This window comes from Antennarius striatus, chromosome 9 (assembly GCF_040054535.1).
Source record: "Antennarius striatus isolate MH-2024 chromosome 9, ASM4005453v1, whole genome shotgun sequence".
Lineage (NCBI taxonomy): Eukaryota > Metazoa > Chordata > Actinopteri > Lophiiformes > Antennariidae > Antennarius > Antennarius striatus.
In genome coordinates, this window is record NC_090784.1 from 1551820 (window position 1) to 1570441 (window position 18622).

The 18622-nt window shown below is 46.4% G+C and overlaps 2 protein-coding genes across 4 annotated transcripts in view; one reads left to right on the plus strand and one right to left on the minus strand.

Moving 5' to 3' along the window:
• The first annotated feature begins 1926 nt into the window (after positions 1 to 1926).
• Positions 1927 to 14641, plus strand: LOC137600975 (grainyhead-like protein 2 homolog). Of its 2 annotated transcripts, none has more exons than XM_068322912.1 (15): positions 1927 to 2285; positions 2927 to 3113; positions 3214 to 3642; positions 3729 to 3784; positions 4188 to 4446; positions 4554 to 4665; positions 5955 to 6049; positions 10243 to 10401; positions 10529 to 10586; positions 10661 to 10800; positions 10881 to 10918; positions 12106 to 12197; positions 12284 to 12369; positions 12491 to 12555; positions 12654 to 14641. In XM_068322912.1, exons 1-15 carry the CDS (start codon positions 2272 to 2274, stop codon positions 12961 to 12963), a joined length of 2100 nt encoding a protein of 699 aa, XP_068179013.1. In that variant the 5' UTR covers positions 1927 to 2271; the 3' UTR covers positions 12964 to 14641. The 2 variants fall into 2 exon arrangements, with proteins under 2 accessions (XP_068179013.1, XP_068179014.1); XM_068322913.1 differs by having other exon boundaries at positions 1931 to 2285; positions 13262 to 14641.
• Positions 14642 to 14765: 124 nt separating this feature from the next.
• LOC137600976 (neurocalcin-delta A) overlaps positions 14766 to 18622 on the minus strand; it is an 83406-nt gene continuing 79549 nt past the window's right edge. For both annotated transcript variants that reach the window (XM_068322914.1, XM_068322915.1), the window contains 2 exons: positions 18287 to 18402; positions 14766 to 17450 (listed from right to left, as the gene is read on the minus strand). In XM_068322914.1, the coding sequence (XP_068179015.1) occupies positions 18305 to 18402 (98 nt within the window). In that variant the 3' untranslated portion in view covers positions 14766 to 17450; positions 18287 to 18304. The remainder of the gene's footprint in view (positions 17451 to 18286; positions 18403 to 18622) is intronic.

Below are 18622 nucleotides of genomic sequence, written 5' to 3' on the forward strand. Positions count from 1 at the left end.
AAGGAATATGTGGAATAAGCATACATGACATCATGGTGTCTCACATTGTGTTGCAGCAAAAGCTCAGCCAGCATCAGTTGGCTGTTGTTTAGCTGGAGCTCTCCGTGTTAGCAGTGTAGCAGCAGTGTATGTTTAATGAAGTCTGATATTATTGTTTTACCGTGTAATTTCCACAAGTTCCTGTTAGTTATATGTATATTATTGATTATATATAGTACTATATACAATACTATATATTAGTTTGTTAATATATAGTATAGATTATATATCAGATGTGAAGATGTAGTATTTTCTCTTTGATTCTCATACAAGGAAGACAACTTTGCCAAAAACTGTTTTGCTAGTGAATGTTTAACAGAGATATTTGACCTACTGTATATCAATGACGTATGGTGGCTTCTGCCCGTGATGTCACAAGTATTCACTTATAGAAATGTAGACTTCCTCACAATGGATGACACAAAAAAAATCAACGGACTTATTTAATTGTATTGTTTTTACTCAGGGATGATTCTCAGATAAAACCTACAGGAGGGCTCAATCCCAAATACACACACACACACACACACACACACACACACACACACACACACACACACACACACACACACACACACACACACACACACACACACACACACACACGCACTCGGAAATACTTAAATTATGCATTCTATTGTAGGAAAATAAACATGAATACTTTCTAAAATCGACACCGTGTAAGAGAGAAGAAAAAAAACATCCAGAAGCTTGTCTGTTCTTAACGTCACACTTAGAAATGGACAGGCTGACAGACCAGGTCAGACAGGAATCTCCATGGACTATGATGTTTGCAGATGACATTGTGATCTGCAGTGAGAGCAGGGAACAGGTGGAGGAGAAGCTAGAGAGGTGGAGGTTTGTCCTGGAAAGGAGAGGAATGAAGGTTAGCCGCAGTAAGACAGAGTACATGTGTGTGAATGACAGGGACCCAAGTGGAAGAGTGAGGTTACAGGGAGAAGAGATCAAGAAGGGGGAGGATTTGAAGTACTTAGGGTCAACAGTCCAGAGCAATGGAGAGTGTGGAAAAGAGGTGAAGAAGCGTGTCCAGGCAGGATGGAACGGGTGGAGGAAAGTGTCAGGTGTGATGTGTGATAGAAGAGTTTCAGCTAAAATGAAAGGAAAGGTGTACAAAACTGTGGTGAGACCAGCGATGTTGTTTGGTCTAGAGACAGTGTCCCTGAGGAAAAGACAGGAGACAGAGCTGGAGGTAGCAGAGATGAAGATGCTGAGGTTCTCTCTGGGAGTGACCAGGAAGGATAGGATCAGGAATGAGTACATCAGAGGGACAGCACATGTTAGAGGTTCTGGAGATAAAGTCAGAGAGGCCAGACTGAGATGGTTTGGACATGTCCAGAGGAGAGATAGTGAATATATTGGTAGAAGGATGCTGAGTTCTGAACTGCCAGGCAGGAGGCCTAGAGGAAGACCAAAGAGGAGGTTTATGGATGTAGTGAAAGAGGACATGAAGGTAGTTGGTGTGAGAGAAGAGGATGAGAAGACAGGGTTAGATGGAGGACACTGATTGGCTGTGGAGACCCCTGAAGGGAAAAGCTGAATGGAAAAGAAGAAGGAGAAGATACACACACAGCGGTGCACTGGCATCGTGCCCGGAGTGTCCCCCGCCTCATGCCCTATGCCAGCTGGGATAGGCTCCAGCTGACCCGCTGCAGCAAAAAGAATAATTAATTTCCTAAAAAGTGTTAAAAATGGACACAGTCGCAACCATTAACACAGAGGGGGTAGAATTATTTTTCAGAAAAGTAAAATGATAATAAACTACCAATATTTTCTCTGGGGTTGAGCTCAAACCTCTCAGTGGTCGTTATTTGTCCGTCTTCCCGACAGGACACGCAGTCCTCCTCATTGACCAATGGGAAGCCGACGGACCCGCCCACGCCTCATGTTCTAACCAATCAGCATGCTTGCCTCGTTTCCTCGTTTATCCCGTCTTGTCGGCGGCTGCAGACTCCATGTGTTCATTTATCAAGTTGGCCAAACAGAAGGAGAGCTGCTCGACGCCAGGAGCGGAGTGACCGTTGGGGGGTGCAGCTCTGCCTCCACGCGGATTCGGATGTGCTCGGGGGGTGGGCGCCTTTTCATTGGCTGTGAAATTCAGATGTCGAACAGAGCCAGCCTCTTGGGTTCTCTCCCACACTAACCTACCTGCACCAACTAGAAAGTCCAGTTCCTCAAACATCTTAGAAGCATTCCCAGAGTCCTGGAGGCAGCATGGACCTGGACAGGTAAGGGAAATATTCATGTTCCGAGTAATACCTGCAGTCAGTTGTACACACACCTGGCTAGAAATAGTATTTATGATATAGTATTTATTTTATGAAAACAAGGTGCACCTAAATACAGTAGTGTTTGCAGTGGGGCTTTTGTAATTCTTGCTATTAAATGACCTAATAGGGATCCTCCAAAGCCGAGATCTTATCCACATGCCTGATTTCCTTAAACAGACATGTTTAAAAAAATAATAGCAAGTCAGCTTCATGTGTTTACAACAAATGGTCTGTTTGATGATTGGTTGAATTTCACACACTGTTGGTCATTTTGTGGCAGAAGACTGAATATTATCAGACTTAGCTGTTAAAGCTGAATGTTGTAGGTTTATCTTTGTTAAATGTTACAACATGAGCGAACTTCAGGCCACCGCTCTGTGGCAGTGAAACAGTTGAGCAGAATGGTTTGTCAGAGGCGATGCCTGTTGTTGTGCTTGTAGTCCTGTCTGGTCAGCCTGTCACTGGTGGGACCACGGCTCACCGCTGTGAGCTGAGATGATCACGCCCACATGAGAGTCATTAGACTGACGCTTGGTGAGAACCTACTTGGGGTGGACTTGTGTGCATTGTGTCTCTCCTGTGTCTGACTGTCCCCTCAGTAAACGGCTGGTGGTGGTGGTCCCCAACGAGGTGCGGCTTCCGTCTCGCAGAGCATTCAGCAGCGAGGATGAGGCGTGGAAGAGCTACCTGGAGAACCCACTTACTGCTGCTACCAAAGCCATGATGAGCATCAACGGAGACGAGGACAGCGCAGCAGCGCTGGGGTTGTTGTACGACTACTACAAGGTTCAGAACGGACAAGCAAGACGACAATGGTTCTTCAGGTGGTGTTTACACTGTACGTGTGTTCCAGATCTCATAGTTGCATCTGCTCTGACCTCGTCAGGTTCCTAGAGAGAGGAGACATGTCTCCAGCTGTGTTAAGGCCACAGACCCCCCCGCCATTGGGTCTGATAACTGTGGAACCTTTGAGGTGCGGGATCATCATCTTCAGGCTCTCAGATCCATGCCTGTCAACCTCTCTTTAAGCGGCACAGTTTCGGACCAGCAGGACTCAAAGTATGGACCTACGTCGCTCACAGGAGGCCTCAGAGGTGGATATGGTGAAGGTGGGGGTGGGACAGCTCTGGTGAAGGCAGAGAACCTGACACCTATGGTACCGTCCGGTTCTGGAGGAGCCTACCAAGAAGAACCCAGAGAGCAAATCAGGATGGCTTATGAGCAGAGCCACTATGATCTGCCCCTCAATGGGTGCTTGAAGAATGAGAAGAGAAGCACCCCAGACAGCACATATGAGGGCTCTGTGGACGGAGAGGTAAGATCTGTCAGCTGGGGGTATTCCGTGGCAGTTTCCTGTGTGTCTCCTCTGAAACCTGCCATTAATTGTCCTCTCTGTGGCAGAACCACCACCACGGCTCCGGCTCAGGGGTCGATGCGTTCCACTGCAGCTCACCAGCGTACGTAAGAATTCCCAGCAGAGCACAGGCACACGACAGATTCTACGAATCAAGAGCAGCCAGCTGTTTTTCTGCACACACATATTTATTATTGTGACTATAGGAGGTGTCGCGATTCGTCTGTTCATTAATTAGGTGATGAAAAGAGTCGTGACTATTATGGTAAAGGACAAATAATTTTTTTTCAAGCAAAATTTCAAAAGATTTGTCACGTATGATTGTTCATGTGTAACATTGAGTTTTAGGGGTTCATGACAGATGAAAGAATCAGAAGAATTTTCTTTGACCGCTGGGGAAACAAAGTTCTTTTAAAAACTTTAAAAAATAATTGTCAGAGTAAAATGTGAATATATGAATCAAACCCTTCTTCCGCTGAGCCCCTCATGTTCTGGTATGTTTCCAGTGACGGCTTCCGGTACTGCCTGGAGGCCAGTACCTCTCTGAGACCACGGATGGGTGAAGGACCCATGGCTTACCTGAACCGGGGGCAGTTCTACACTTTGACCCTGTCGAGGACCGATCGCTCGTCGTCCTTACTCCAGCCCACAGGCAAAGCACGAGTGAGTGGCCGGACGCCGTCACACAGGCCTGATGGGAGCCCATCCAGGGGGGAGCCATACACCAAGGGAGGGGCTGAGCTGCAGCAGGACAGTATTGTACAGGTGAGGGTAGGAGACGCAACCTTCTGATTGTTTTTGATGAGTTTGTCCTCTTTTTTTTTGACCTGATGATGTTGGAGTATGTCATCACATCTTTGTGTTCTTCTCAGAGTGTCATTATGATTGTGTTTGGGGAAGACAAAACCAGAGATGAGCAGCTGAAGAATTGGAAATACTGGCATTCCCGACAGCACACAGCTAAACAGAGAGTCCTGGACATTGGTATGATGTTCATTGTTATCTGCCCCCCCCCAAATGATGGAGGATCTCACCACAGCAGATGGGATCAGGCCCTGATACACGAGTTTGACACCTTAGAACCTCTGAAGCATGTTGTAAAAAGAGAGAGCAGCTGGTGAACACGCAGCAGCCTCCAGGAAAGTCAAGTCACATATCCTGAGGTGGAACTCAGTGCACGTAGACAAACTGTCAATCCTTCATTCCCACAGAAGCACTCTGAAAAGCCAGGCGATGGGCCTGCATTTGCATAGACGTTAAGAACAGAAATAGGTGGGGGCCTGGAATGAGGCCATATCCTGTGTGATCAGTGAGAAACAGGCCCCAGCCTGTGGTTAAATAATCAGAGGAATGAAGAAGAGATGCGAGACGCTGGATCGTCTTTGGCAAGTTCATGCCAGTACAATGGTGAAATCTATAAACTAATGTAGGGAGGGGGAGCACAGGTAATGCAAAAACAAACTAGATATGAGAAATAATTGTTTCGACCACAAACGTGAATTTATCTGCCATGTATTAGGCTTCAAAAATACAGTTATGTCGTTCCTCTTGTGTGTTGCTCAAACAGCTGTAAAAATCTGGTAATCCTAGTTTCAAGCATCAAACATATCAGAAAGTGGAACAACATTAAATACTAATTTATTACTAATATTCCATTCCAACAAGTGGAACGCTCCAGCATGAATCTCAGCTCCTCAGGACACATATCTTGCAAAAATGAAATAAAGCTTATTTTTGGTCGCTCCTTAAAGCTGTTGCACTTCTAGCAGACCGTATGTGTTTGAAAATAATATTTTTTATTCCACTTCAGTTGAAGCTGTTCGTTAACTTCACAGATCAAAAGATTCTACAATTAATTTGCAGTATGATAAACAATACATTACACTGCATGATTGAAGTGAAAGCAGTCCGTTCCAGCCTTCTGTCCTCGTAACAATCAGGAATCAGTGAAGCAGGGTTGAGTTTTTCTACTCACATATTACAAATCTGTTTCTGGTGGGAACCAACCTTACTGGCCCCTTAGCCAATGAGGAGACAGGAACAAAAGTTTGTGGCTCCTGAAAGAGGCCATAGAGAATCCTGTTTTAGAACACCCAGAGTTCAGTGGGAAACAAACAGGCATTTCAATTTAGTTGGAGCAGATACAGATGAATAAGCCCCCCCTGTTGCGTGGAGCACTATGTCGCTCACCGGAGCTGTTACTGTGGAACGAGTTTTTTAGTTTTTTCAACACCGACTGAAACCATTTCATTTGATCTTCACGTTGTCTGCAGCCGACTACAAGGAGAGCTTCAGCACGATTGGGAACGTGGAGGAAATCGCCTACAACGCCGTCTCTTTCACGTGGGATGTCAGTGAAGAAGCAAAGGTAAAAAAAACCAAACACTAAAAGTTTTACTGGTCAGTCAAACAAAGGATACAGTTGTCGCCGTGCACACGCACCACGTCTCCATGAATATGAAGGCAGGTTTCCTGAAAACACAAAGGGGTTTGCTCTGACCACAGATGTCTGCATCATGAGAGCGGTCCTTATGCGCCGTCATCCTCAAAAATGATTGAAAGCACTGTAGTACATACTCCAGGCCACTAGTTGGCAGTGTTATTTTTTAAAACCAACATCGCACTGAATATCTGTACCTTCTAAGCTGAAATTTTTAAGTTTTGTGCAAAGTTGGGTCATGTCATCACAGTTTGCACAAGAATAGAAAGTTGTTACTCTCCAATGAGAGTATCAGGGACATCATCATGTTTCACGTTGAACCTAGTTTTAAAAGTTGGGTTTTCAGGTTTTCAAAACACATTTTCATATGAACATGAGACAACAGCATAAAAAACAAATCTGCCACACCTTTTTTCTCAATATCCGATAGTATGATTTGGTGTGTGTGTGAGGGGGGGAGTGGGGTATTCAATTTAAAAAGCCATGAAAAATAGCAAGTGAGGTGAATACACATTTACATTCATCGCTGGTTATTCCTGCCTAAGTCTAAGACTACAAACAAGGATTGATGATATCTTTCATTGACCCTCTGATCGGTCTGTCACCCCTCCTCCCCCCTCTCAGCATTCACCTTTTGTTGTTTAATTAAAATTTTAACACAAAATCTACTATAAAACACTCTATTCTCATGTTCTTTCAATCGATCGTCCTCTCCTTGTCGTACACCAGTCTGCGGGTTTAGCTTGTAAAAATAGAATCCTTTTCTTTTCCGTTGGAGGAGAGGAGGTCACGACCCGAGACATGTTTTACATTTAAATGATACGTTAGGCGGGAGCTGCTTCGGTGATATGAAGATTCTCTTTTACAAAAGGTACAAATCACTGCGTTTTTGTTTTATAGTGCGTTAATTTGCAGCGTGATTAATTAATATAATTAGCCCTAGTTGTAAGTTTGAGCCTTTTTTCCTAGTAATAAGAACGCCACTGTGGCTACACAGGCTAAAAACCTTGAAGCCACCCTGGAATTTACTTTACCTATGGCGTAGTGGCGATCAGCTAACGAAAGCCCAGGCTTGTAAGTTGACAGCATCTTGCTCAAAGGCACCTCGGCAATGCTCCGGAGGTGAGCTGACACCTCCCACTGTCAGCTCACACTCTGGTTGTTTTTGGGGCGGGGGTGGGAATGGAACCGCCAGTCTTGAAACATTGGACGACCTTGCTCAACCACTGAGTCACTGCTGCCACAAATGTATAGATGGTGAATATTTTTGTTGGAAGTGTGTTTTCCCCATGGTATATGTTGCATGTCAGACTGTGGGAAAAGGTAGCATTGGTTTTTTTATTGTGAGTATTTAAAGCTGTTGTCCCAGGGCTTTAAATACGTTGTCTAATGATCGTGTGTCCCTGTCAAAAACATGTGCGTCAAAGACGCAAGGACGCACGCAAATGAGAACACTGTAGGTAGCAAAATGCTTTTCAGTTCTGAAATGTACTTTACATGTAATAAGAAACAGTACATGTAAGGTAATGATGACAATACATTATATTTTAACTGAATGGTTCTTAGTAAATATATGAATTCAATTAATTTTTATCTGTGTAGCACCAGATCACAACAAATAGTTATCTAAGGCCCTTTCCAGGTAGCACAGGGAGAGACTTTCTGTTATCGAACCCAACTCGTCCCACATGAGCAAGAACTGTAGTGATGGAGGCAAATAAATCCCCTTTAACAGACAGAAACCTGGAGCAGAACTCAAGTGGGTGAGGGCCAGCCTGCATAGACAGAGACGAGGACGCAGGAGACGGGAGGGACAGAAAGACAAAATGTGGAGAAAAGCTATTATTAATGCTTATTAATCCATTGAGCGGATCAATAACTGCATCATGTGTTGATGAAGCTGCTGATTTGAGAGCTTCTTTACAGGAAATACTAAAACTACAGATGCTAATGCTAGCATTGATGCTAGCAGTTCACCTGAAAACTGAAGGTTCTGACCAGCAGTCTGCTGTAGGAAGGTTTGGGAACCACCAGCAGACCTCAGCTTTGGGACCACAGGGTTCTGGTGGTCCCACATGGAAGTGTCATGTTGTTCATGTTATTCCACATCAGACCTTTCTGGTAGAACAGGTTTGCTGAGCGTCAGACCTGGTGTGAAAGAGGTATCCTGAGAGACAGTAATCAAGAGGTGGGGCAGGTTCCCCCCGCGGCTTCAAGAGGAGCCCTTCATCATGGGAACACTGCATGAACATTTGTTGGAAAGGCACAATGGATTTTGTGTGGTTTCACTTTGATTTAGATTTTACCTCAGTTTTATTTGAGGTACAGTTGTGCCCAGCGAGGCCACTGCATTTACCTGTAACAAGACAACTAACTAGTTTCTACCAGTAACCTGGTAAGACTTCATGATTCTGATCAGATGTTGAGAATTGTGGTGATGAACAGCTTGATGGGTCAGATTCATAGCTGATAAAATATTCATTCATTCATTTTCAGACCCAGGCTCCAGAGTCTGGGTCCTGTCCGGAGTTTCTTCCTCAATGAGGGAGTTCCCCCCCCCACCATCGCTGATGCTGCTCTGGAGGGCATCGTTAGCTCTCTGTCTGTAAAGCGCTTCGAAATGTCTTCAGACGTGATGAAGCGCTGTATAAAGATAAGTTGATTGATAAGTTGATTAATTTTACAAATTGCTTCTTCCGCTGTCACGGGTCACGGGGGTTGCTGGACCCTATCCCAGTGGACTTATAGGCAAGAGGCAGGGGACACTCTGAACAGTTTGCCAGCGCATCAGGAGCCACATGAAAGACAAACAACCACACACACACACGCACACACACACACACACACACACACACACACCTATAGACTCTTTGTTATGGACCGATCCAGCTGGAGTGCATGTTTCTGGAGGTGAGAGGAGACGGAGGACCTGAAGACATCCCACGCAGACACGGGAGAACTGGAGTCATGCAAACCTGCAGCAGCAGCAGTGCAGCCAGCGCTCCTGGAGAATGTGTTGCAGCTAGTGAAGGTGTGGTGGAGGCCAGTGGCGCTCCACGCCCTCCCAGCAGCCATTGCTCCTCTGACATGTTCAGACACGGTACTGTTGATGCAAACTGGGAAACTCTGCTGTTTCTGCTGCGGTGAGGAATCTCTACCGTTACTCGTCAGACCCGAGGCTATCGGTCCTGCTTAACTGGAAAATTCATCACGGGTTTGATGTTAGAGATGTTTTGGCATTCGTCATCATTAATACTGGGAATGTGTTTACTGTTGAAACTTTTGTTGATGTGGTTTAAAATGCTTCTACTCTAAGGCTGAACAAACATGATCGTTTTATTTGATGACATGTTTAAAGGCTCTAGAACTCTTTATCAACCTTCTCAGCTCTGCTGCATCGTTTTGTGAATGTGGAGGGGCAGATAGAGGACTGATCTCCACTCCCTTTACCTCCTGAGTCATCCCATACCACTTGTCCAGCATGTACAAGTGTTGAAACAGAGTTGGTGATCAGTTGCTGATGGTCATGACAGCATCTTCCTCACATCTAATCCTCTAAACCGAACTGAGCTTTAACTGAACTCAGATTTTCTGTCCATTAGTATCAGTAACCTTCTAGTTACCATTTGTTCCTGGAGGTAAACGGAGGCCTTCAGACCCAGTTAGTCACCAGAACCTGTCCGGACATGATTGGAGTCTGATTTCTCCTCTTCCTTCTTTTAACGTTTAAGAGGGTTAAAGTTCAGATGAAGCTCCTTCAGACTCGTCGTGCACCGTGGTTCGCCCACAAAGCGCTGTGAGATCAGCGCCAAACCCACACCCTGGAGGGGGCGGGGCTTGAGTCAGGGTTGCCAACAAACATGGCTGATCCCCGATGACGGTATACAACACTGATCAACCATTTAAATAGGAAAGTGAGCATCTGCTACTCTTCGGTAAATGTCCGATCAAATGATCAAGGTTTCTGTTCGTTGACGAGTGTCTACTTCAGGTCGACACAACACGGCTGCTTTCAGCGGACAGTCCAGACGGGACGCTGTCCTCAGTTACTCAGGTCATCATTATCCATGACTGTTTAAAGTCCAGCTTTGGATGTCCTCGCTCTCCTGTGTGCCCCCCAGGTGTTCATTTCGGTGAACTGTCTCAGCACAGACTTCTCCTCCCAGAAGGGTGTGAAGGGGATGCCTCTGATCATCCAGATCGATACCTACAGCTACAACAGCTGCAGCAGCAAGCCCATCCACAGGGCCTACGCCCAGATTAAGGTCTTCTGTGACAAGGTGAGGAAGGCCTGCTGGCGTCTGGTCAGCACCAGGTGGAGCATCCGGGCTTCAAGGGAACACCGTTATTCTTTGCTCTACTTTTAGCTTTGCTTCTTGTCAGTCCAAGCGCTTCTGTGTTCCGCAGGGCGCTGAGAGGAAGCTTCGTGACGAGGAGAAGAAGCAGCTCCGGAAGAGGATGAAAGGTGAAAACGCTGGTGCCCATGAATGAACTGATATCTATTTCTGAGGCACAAAGTTCATGTTCTCTCTCTACCAGGGAAGAATGTTAGCGTGGGGAGGTCTTCTCCTGTGAAGAATGCTGACAACACGCTGCTCAAAGCCATCCTGGACCTGGACTCCCAGCCTGTCCTGTTCATTCCTGATGTCCACTTTGGGAACCTGCAGAGAGCGGGGCAGGTGAGGCGTCCTGTGGAACTCACGCTCAGAATCGTCCCGTCCGTCCAGAAGGCCTCATGCTTGTGTTTTTACATGTGCAGGTGTTTGCCTTCAACATTGAGGAGGTCAGCCGAGACGGGTGAGTGTCCCGTAAAACTTCACCAGAGGATGTAGATTGAGATTCTAAACACTTCTATTAGACGGCAGCGTTTCTTTCAGAGGTTATTGAACTTCAGATCACTTGAAAAAGTAGCTCAAGGCTAGGATGGGAAAATGTTAGCATTACAGGTTCTTCCAGGATGTTGTTATCATCATCATCAATGTGATAAACAGCCGAGAAAAGAGTTCCCACTGTCAAAGTCTTTGATATTATAATCCAGATATTAAATCCATAGTAAATCTACACCTGAAAATTTATGAGCCACATTTCAGAAACCAGAAAATGTAATAACCAGGACATTTGTTCCATTCTGAGGCCAATAATGGGGGTATTGTCCAGGTACTGAATCTGTGGAGCAGGAATTAAGTCGTTAAAGGGACGGTAAAGTTAAAATGAACCGGTCTGTAGTTGAAGTACATCAGTAAAAAAAAATATTTATTTTTTAAATTTGCAACGGGGACTTGGAGAAATGAAATTGATGGTAAGTTATGGAGCGCGCCACGACAGCGGAAGTGACGCAGCCGTAGACATCAGGGTGAATCCATATCAATGCAGATAAAGACAGCGACAAGGTAAAGAGACGGCATTTTTGTAATTATTTATCTGGATGTAGCCAAAAATAATGTCGTCGTTATCAGAAACTGAAGACGGGTTCCCAGTGAAGCCACCTGGGGGGTAATTATTCCATTTAATTACCACCCGATGTCTGCGGAGAAGAGGGTTTGGACATCTAGAGACTCATCCCAGGTGTCGTCACCTGAACCTGAATATCAACTAGTGATAATGTCCCGGTTGGGTTGACTGTGTGGATGGAAAAGTTCATCTCTACCGATGCTAACGCGCTAGCCCATCAATGGGGTTTTCTTCTATTTTTCATAATGATGAATATCATCTATGTCACTTAAAGTTAACTTTACTGTCCCTTTAACAAGAGTTTTCAGAAGATAGACGAGCAGCGGTCCATTGATGACGTTTGAATTAAAGGAACAATAAAGTGTAAAATGTGAGTTTCTGTCAGCGACACGTAGGTTCACCTGTAGAGGGCGTTAGAGTTGCAGGGAGCTCTTTTCATACAGGAAGTGCTGGCTAGAAGCAGCCATACCTGCAGGCTCAGGAGTGATCCACTAGTCCCCCCCCGCATGAAGATGTGTGTGTTTGTGTGTCAGGAGTGTGTTTGTGAAAAGGGTGTCGCGTGCTGCTGAGGACGACGCGTGTCCTCCGAAGCCCAAGAAGTCCAGAGTGGGACTGGAGAGGAAAGGTGTGTGAACCTGTTTGTGTCATTGCCACCTCCCACCGTCTGACCTGGAGCTGACCTCTGATCCCTTTCCTCCCATTGACCGTCAGTCCTGCTGTACGTGAGGAAGGAGTGTGACGAAGTGTTCGACGCGCTGATGCTGCACACCCCGACCCTCGGAGCGCTGATGGAGGCAGTGAGTGTTAACGAGTGGTGTCAGCTGGTGTGCACACGTCGGTCGGGTGGATTGGTTCTGATGATGATGAGGCTGGTCTTCAGCGTGTTGAAGACCTTCTGTTGTCTCTCTGCACTCACAGATCTCTGAGAAGTACGCAGTTCCTGTCAACAAGATGGCGAAGGTGTACCAGAAGAGCAAAAAAGGGTGAGTCAGGAGATCAATGTGAAAAATATAAAATGTTTTTTTTTGTTTTTTTGCACAAGTTGATGTGTGAAGTGGTTTTTATCACATCCACACTCCAGATGTCGTTTCCTTTGGTCGTGTCCTGGTGGGGGTCTCCACGGTCTGTGTCAGCCTGTCTTCTGCTTCCTCCTCTCTAACACCACCTGTCCTCACGTCTTCCTCACTTCATCATCCACCTTCTCTTTGGTCTTCTTCTCCTCTTTCCTGGTAGCTCCACCCTCATCACCCTTTCACCAACACCCTCACCCTCTCTCCTCTGGACGTGTCCAAACCATCGCAGTCTGCTCTGACTTTGTCTCCAGAACATCTCACCTCCACTGTTCCTCTGAGGAACTCATTTCTGATCCGATCCAACCTGGTCGCTCCTAGAGAACCTCAGCATCTTCATTTCCTCCACCTCCAGCTCAGCTTCCTGTCTTCTGTTCAGCACCACTGTCTCTAATCCGTCCGTCATGGCTGTCCTCCCCCCTGTCTCTACTCCCCTGGAGTAAAGAAGCACTTTTCTCCTCATCAGTCCAAAATAACCTAGCAGACATCACTCTGCAGACCATTCTCCTTGCTGGGTTTCCATTGAGTAGTTTTTGTGTTATGACTCCAGCTCCCGTGTGTTTAGCGAGGGCGGCTACACATTTAATCCCCCCCGACACCGGATGTGTGTCTCCTGTAGGGTCCTGGTGAACATGGACGACAGCATCATCCAGCACTACTCCAACGAGGACACCTTCATCCTGGCGATGGAGAGCTCAGCGGACTCGTTGCGCGTCACCCTGTCAGAGATCTGACGCTCGACCTTTAGCCGCGTCATGCTCACATGCTGTGTCGTTTGGAGTTATGGATGCCAGCACCAAAATGTGGGGCGCATGGGTTTAAGGGTCATTAGCCAGCCTGACGTCGAACGCCTCACCTGCTGTGTGGTAAGAACTCTGAACGGACCGTCAGAAGAGGTGTGGACCGCCAGGCATCAGGACGGCTCGCTGTGGACTGACAGGAAGTGGACGACGCGGTGTGACCCAACCAACGCCCTTCCTGTTAGTGCTATGGTGGTGGATCGGGGTTAATGACCTGATTGGATGTTTAAAAGCCTCCCCCTTTAAACAAGACATTTTCTGACACTCACCTGTCTGAATGAATGCTTTTATTTTGTGTACTGTATATAATGTACGTCTAGATGTGTCTTTAATGGTTGTAAAGTCATGATTTTAAGTCATTTTTGATTGGTCATTTCCCTGCATTCTAAATGTCTCCAGTCATTGCCAGTGTAATAACTGGGGGCCACATGCTGGTGTCTGAGGATCTGTAATTACATGAGGGCTCCATCATGGAACAAGTCTCCAGGATGCTGTTAAACTGTTTGGCTTCCTGTGTGTGTGTTTACTGCTTGGCCTTTCTCTGCAGAGACGGCACTCATTAGTATTTATGGCCTCAGTCGAGCCCCCCCCATCCATTCAGGCTGCCCGTCTAAGGCTCCTGCTGGCCACACCTGACTCCTGGTGACACCCCCTCTCCTTCATGCATCATGATGGTCTTCAAATATCAATAAATGTTCTTTAATAAACAGACACGGGTGTCTCCTGTTTCCACTTACAGCCCTGTGGTCAGTCAGCATGACGGTTTAAACCATTTGTAAAAAAACATCACGTGGATTGCTGTCGGCATGTTTACGCGACAGGAAAGACGTGAAACTGTCTCAGTTTTCATCTGGAGCCGATGGACCGACTGATCGTGTCTCCGGAGAAGCAGAGATATGACGGTTTACATTTGATCTAAGATAAACGGGTCAAGCGGCTTCTCATCAGATGTAGTCGCCACGTGCGACGCATGTATTCACGTGATTCGAACGTGTGGCGATTTGTGCATTTTGTCACGTGATGCAAACATGTACCGTGATTGGAGCATTTTGTCATGTGGCGCAAATATGATTCGTGCATTTCACGTCTTATTTTGAAAAAAAGAGTGGAACACGTGACACAAACTAGTTGTGTTAGAAGCCTATGGCAAACCTTTAGAGTTCAAAATCAAATTGATGACGCAGCGCTTTAGAGTTTCAACACGATTATCAGGTGAGAGGCATCTTTATACATGTTCATCTTCTCTGCTATTGATCATGACCAGCAGGTGATTATTGGTTATATCTACCAATGTGTAACAATTAGCCACACAGTACATCCATGCTTGCTCACAATAAACTGTAAATTTATTTCTTGCCTCTTCAACGGAGTCCTGTTCCATAACTGCAGTCACTCCTGACAGGATCTATACAAAACCTACAAAATGCAAACATTACAAACATTTTGTTCAACAGTAATTGTTGTAAAGTATACATTTTTACAATACTTTTGTTTTTTTTTGGCACTTGACCACAATATGCTATTTTGTGTTTTACCAGAATTGTTACAACTGACTGACCTTTAAACCCAAAGAGCAAACAGAACAACACCACGCAGCAACACGAGTGGCGCTCAAACTGCAGCAGCTGTGGTTCCTGGGGTTCTTCTCCATTTTTGTTTTTTTTGTCGTAGAAAAATGAACAGCAGTCATTTAGTAAAACATTCAAAGCTTTACTGATGGGCAAACAAAGCAATAAGCTGGCTCCATCCTGGGGAGGGCTCAGTGACAGTCAGGGGTTGGGGGCCAGATGGGGACCACTCATTTCTTCCCACTCGCTTTTCTTTTTCCACTGTGGAGAACCTGCTGTTGTTTTGGACTCAGGAGACGCTGAGTGTGAGCTGAGTCAGGTGATGGGAGAAAGTGTGGACCACTGACACACACACACACACACACACACACACACACACACACACACACACACACACACACACACACACACACTTGACTTATTGAATTGATGATCTGAAGGTGTCAGACCTCCTCCCTGGAAAGGCTTTATCAACTCACAGTTTGTGACTGTAACCAGTGGCTGATGTTACAGGAGAGATGAAGGTGTGGCAGGAAATGGGGGGGGGGGCATGCAGCAGAGGGGTGGGGTGTCACCACTCCAGACACCCACAGCTTTGATTCCCTTCACAAAAGGGTTCTTTCCTGCATCCGACGCCGAACCATCTCAGTGTCACCTCTCCTGACCTCCGTAGCAAAACTGCTTGTGTTCGTCTTATTTATATACTTTAATAATCCCAAGGGGGGGTCTGGGACACACTGTGGGACACTCCTTAGTGTCACTTTACAGCTGGGTTCATCCACGTGTTCCGAGCCCATCTTCTACATCTAATGCTTCTCTCAGGTTCCTAAGCTTCTTTTTTTGTGTTGGGTTCTTCTGTTGTCCTGTTGTTGTAATGATGTCATTATGTTAATGATGTCATTATGTTAATGACGTCATTATGTTAATGATGTCATTGTGTTAATTATGTTAATTATGCAACGTCTTTTCGTCTGTGTCAGTCACTGTTATGTGTATCTATCTATCTATCTATCTATCTATCTATCTATCTATCTATCTATCTATCTATCTATCTATCTATCTTCTCTGGTTAAGTCGACTGAACACACACACACACACACACACACACACACACACACACACACACACACACACACACACACACGTCTCAGGTAAAGCGGAGTGCCTTCACAGACCTGACTACAGAGTGTTCTCCTGAAGCTGCTCCTGGCTTCCCTCCATCAGATGATTCATGTCAGCTTCAGCCGTCCACACGCTGTCCATAACACTGACTCCTGGCAGACAATACTAACACGGCGAGGCGAGGCGAGGCGAGGCGAGTTGACGGGCCACCGGCTGGGTAGCCGCTGATATCAGTAAACACACACATGCATGTAAGTCACATGCACGTGTACTAGTTAGTTCAGACACCCCACAGGCTGCTGTTCAACCACTGACTCAACATGCAGCATTACAACACATCTAAAGGTGAGTGTGAACAAGTCTCTGTCAGAGTCCAGAGTTGGCATGCTTCACATCCCGCAACGGCGTAAATACACCAAGGTACTTTTTGTTATTATTTCACAACAACTTGTTTTGTACAGCTTGAATACATCTCCACTGGACTCGGAGTGGGACTCCATGTGAACGGCCCTCGGGCCGCAGCGCATGACGCGCTGCCCGTCGGGTCTCACCCACATTAAACAACCAGTGGAACAAATTAAGGGTTTCATCCTTCATTACATCAGGGACACTTCACCACATCAAACCACGGATCAGGGGGCACATACACGGGGGCATCAGAGAAGACGTTTGTCCCATCACAAAATATGAAAGAAAGTCTTATCAAGCTGCACGAGTACACAAACACATCTCCACGCGGCGACAGTCGAAAAGAGGAAAGTGAGAGCAGTCCAGGGTGAAGCGCCGTCTGCAGATGGAGGAGCCACGCCTACAGGATGTCCTGTCAGTCAACAGGCCACGCCCCCCCATCTCCACGCACACGCTCTGTTTGACATGTTAGAGCGACGGACTCCCAAAAAGGCAGGGATCGGAAAGACACTGATACACACTCCAGTCTACAGTTTGTGTGTGTGTGTGTATGTACACACACACACACACACACACACACACAATCTGCTGCTGACCTTCTTTACATGCTAAAGGAGAACAGAGGGATCCTGATCAACGTCACTCTGGGCTCTGACATCGTGAGGAGAAGGAGGAAGAGGAGGAGGAAGAGGAGGAGAGGTGGGGCGGTCTTCAGGTACAGTTTTAGTTTGGAGGGTTTACACCAACAACTGAGGGGGGTACACTGGAGAATGTGTCTCCTGCACCCATCCTAGTGGTCCTCAGTGCATATTAAAGGCCTGTCCTCTTCATTGTTGTCAGCTTGTCATTCTTCATCATTGCTCCGCTCCTCTGGAGGGGTTAAGGGCATTTACAGTCACCCAAAGGCCCACTGCAAAGAGATGAAGGTGGACAGTCAGGTTGGTGCTGCACAATGCAACGCTGTAGTGGTCTTCATCACGACATAACAGCGTTTCCTGCCCTGTACTTATGATGCAGTGGAAACGAGAACAGACGCAGGCTCTAATAATCTCTGATAACCCAGATTAGCTGCTGTTAGCTCCACACACAAAATATATGACTGACCCGTTGACCTGAGCTCTGATCGTCACTGTCATAAGGGGTGCGTGTGATGCGTAAAACGTGTGTTCAGACACAAACTATGATAGCCTCTTTCTTTCTCACTCTTCACTACTTCCTGTCAGAGCACCCCCAGGAGGCCGTTCTACATCTACTGATCGGCAACATCATCGTTTAAACCGCAGGATTCAAAGAGTGTAAAAAAGAAAAGAAAAAAGGAGCGACTTCCAGTCCAGACTTTATGGAACTCTCTTGACATGTCATTACAAAGGAGCCGAGAACATCGGTGCAGACAGCAGGAACGCGTTTCATCTTCAACTCGTGTTTCCAGGAGATCGCAAAGGAACGGGGCTCTGTAAACACAAACCTTCGTCAGCCTGCAGGAACCACCCCACAGCAGCCAGCCACCCCCTCCAGTCTCTAATGTCCACAGATTACATGTGGTCACTGAAGCGGTGACCTTGTGGACAACCCCCCCCCACACACAGTGTGCACATGCATCGATGTGAGACTCCTGTTCCAGAAGCTGCTGTAGCTCAGGCCTCCTCCTAACGCCTGTTTCTGACACTAGAACAACTCTTTGTAACCCCTCTGAACCTGGAGGACTTGGCATGAGCTGGAGGGTGGAGAGCTGAGTGCGGCCCTTACAGTTTAGATGCCTCAGGCTTAGAACTGTCCAGCGCTGCTGGGGTCACACTGCAACAGGCGGACGATGGAGGGGTCGCTCTTCGCTCCTTTGATGAATTCTTCCAGAGAGAGTTTACCTAAAAGAATAGACAGAAGAGACAAGGTGAACATCTGAGGATGCTTTTCAGCCCATCAGTGTTTGTGCAGGAAGGTGAGTGGAATGAATAAATAACATTAAAAATAGACTCATTTGAATTTACATGTTCATTTGTTAATGGATGAGTCACAGAAACACTGTGGGGAGGAAGGAAGGCCTCCTGCACCACAGACCTGCAGCAGCTAATTTAATCCCGTAGG

Coding starts and splice junctions, on each gene's coding strand:
- LOC137600975 (XM_068322912.1), top strand. Junction 3,114..3,213: donor TGTTGTACGACTACTACAAG/GTTCAGAACGGA, acceptor TGACCTCGTCAG/GTTCCTAGAGAGAGGAGACA. Junction 10,587..10,660: donor GCTCCGGAAGAGGATGAAAG/GTGAAAACGCTG, acceptor TCTCTCTACCAG/GGAAGAATGTTAGCGTGGGG.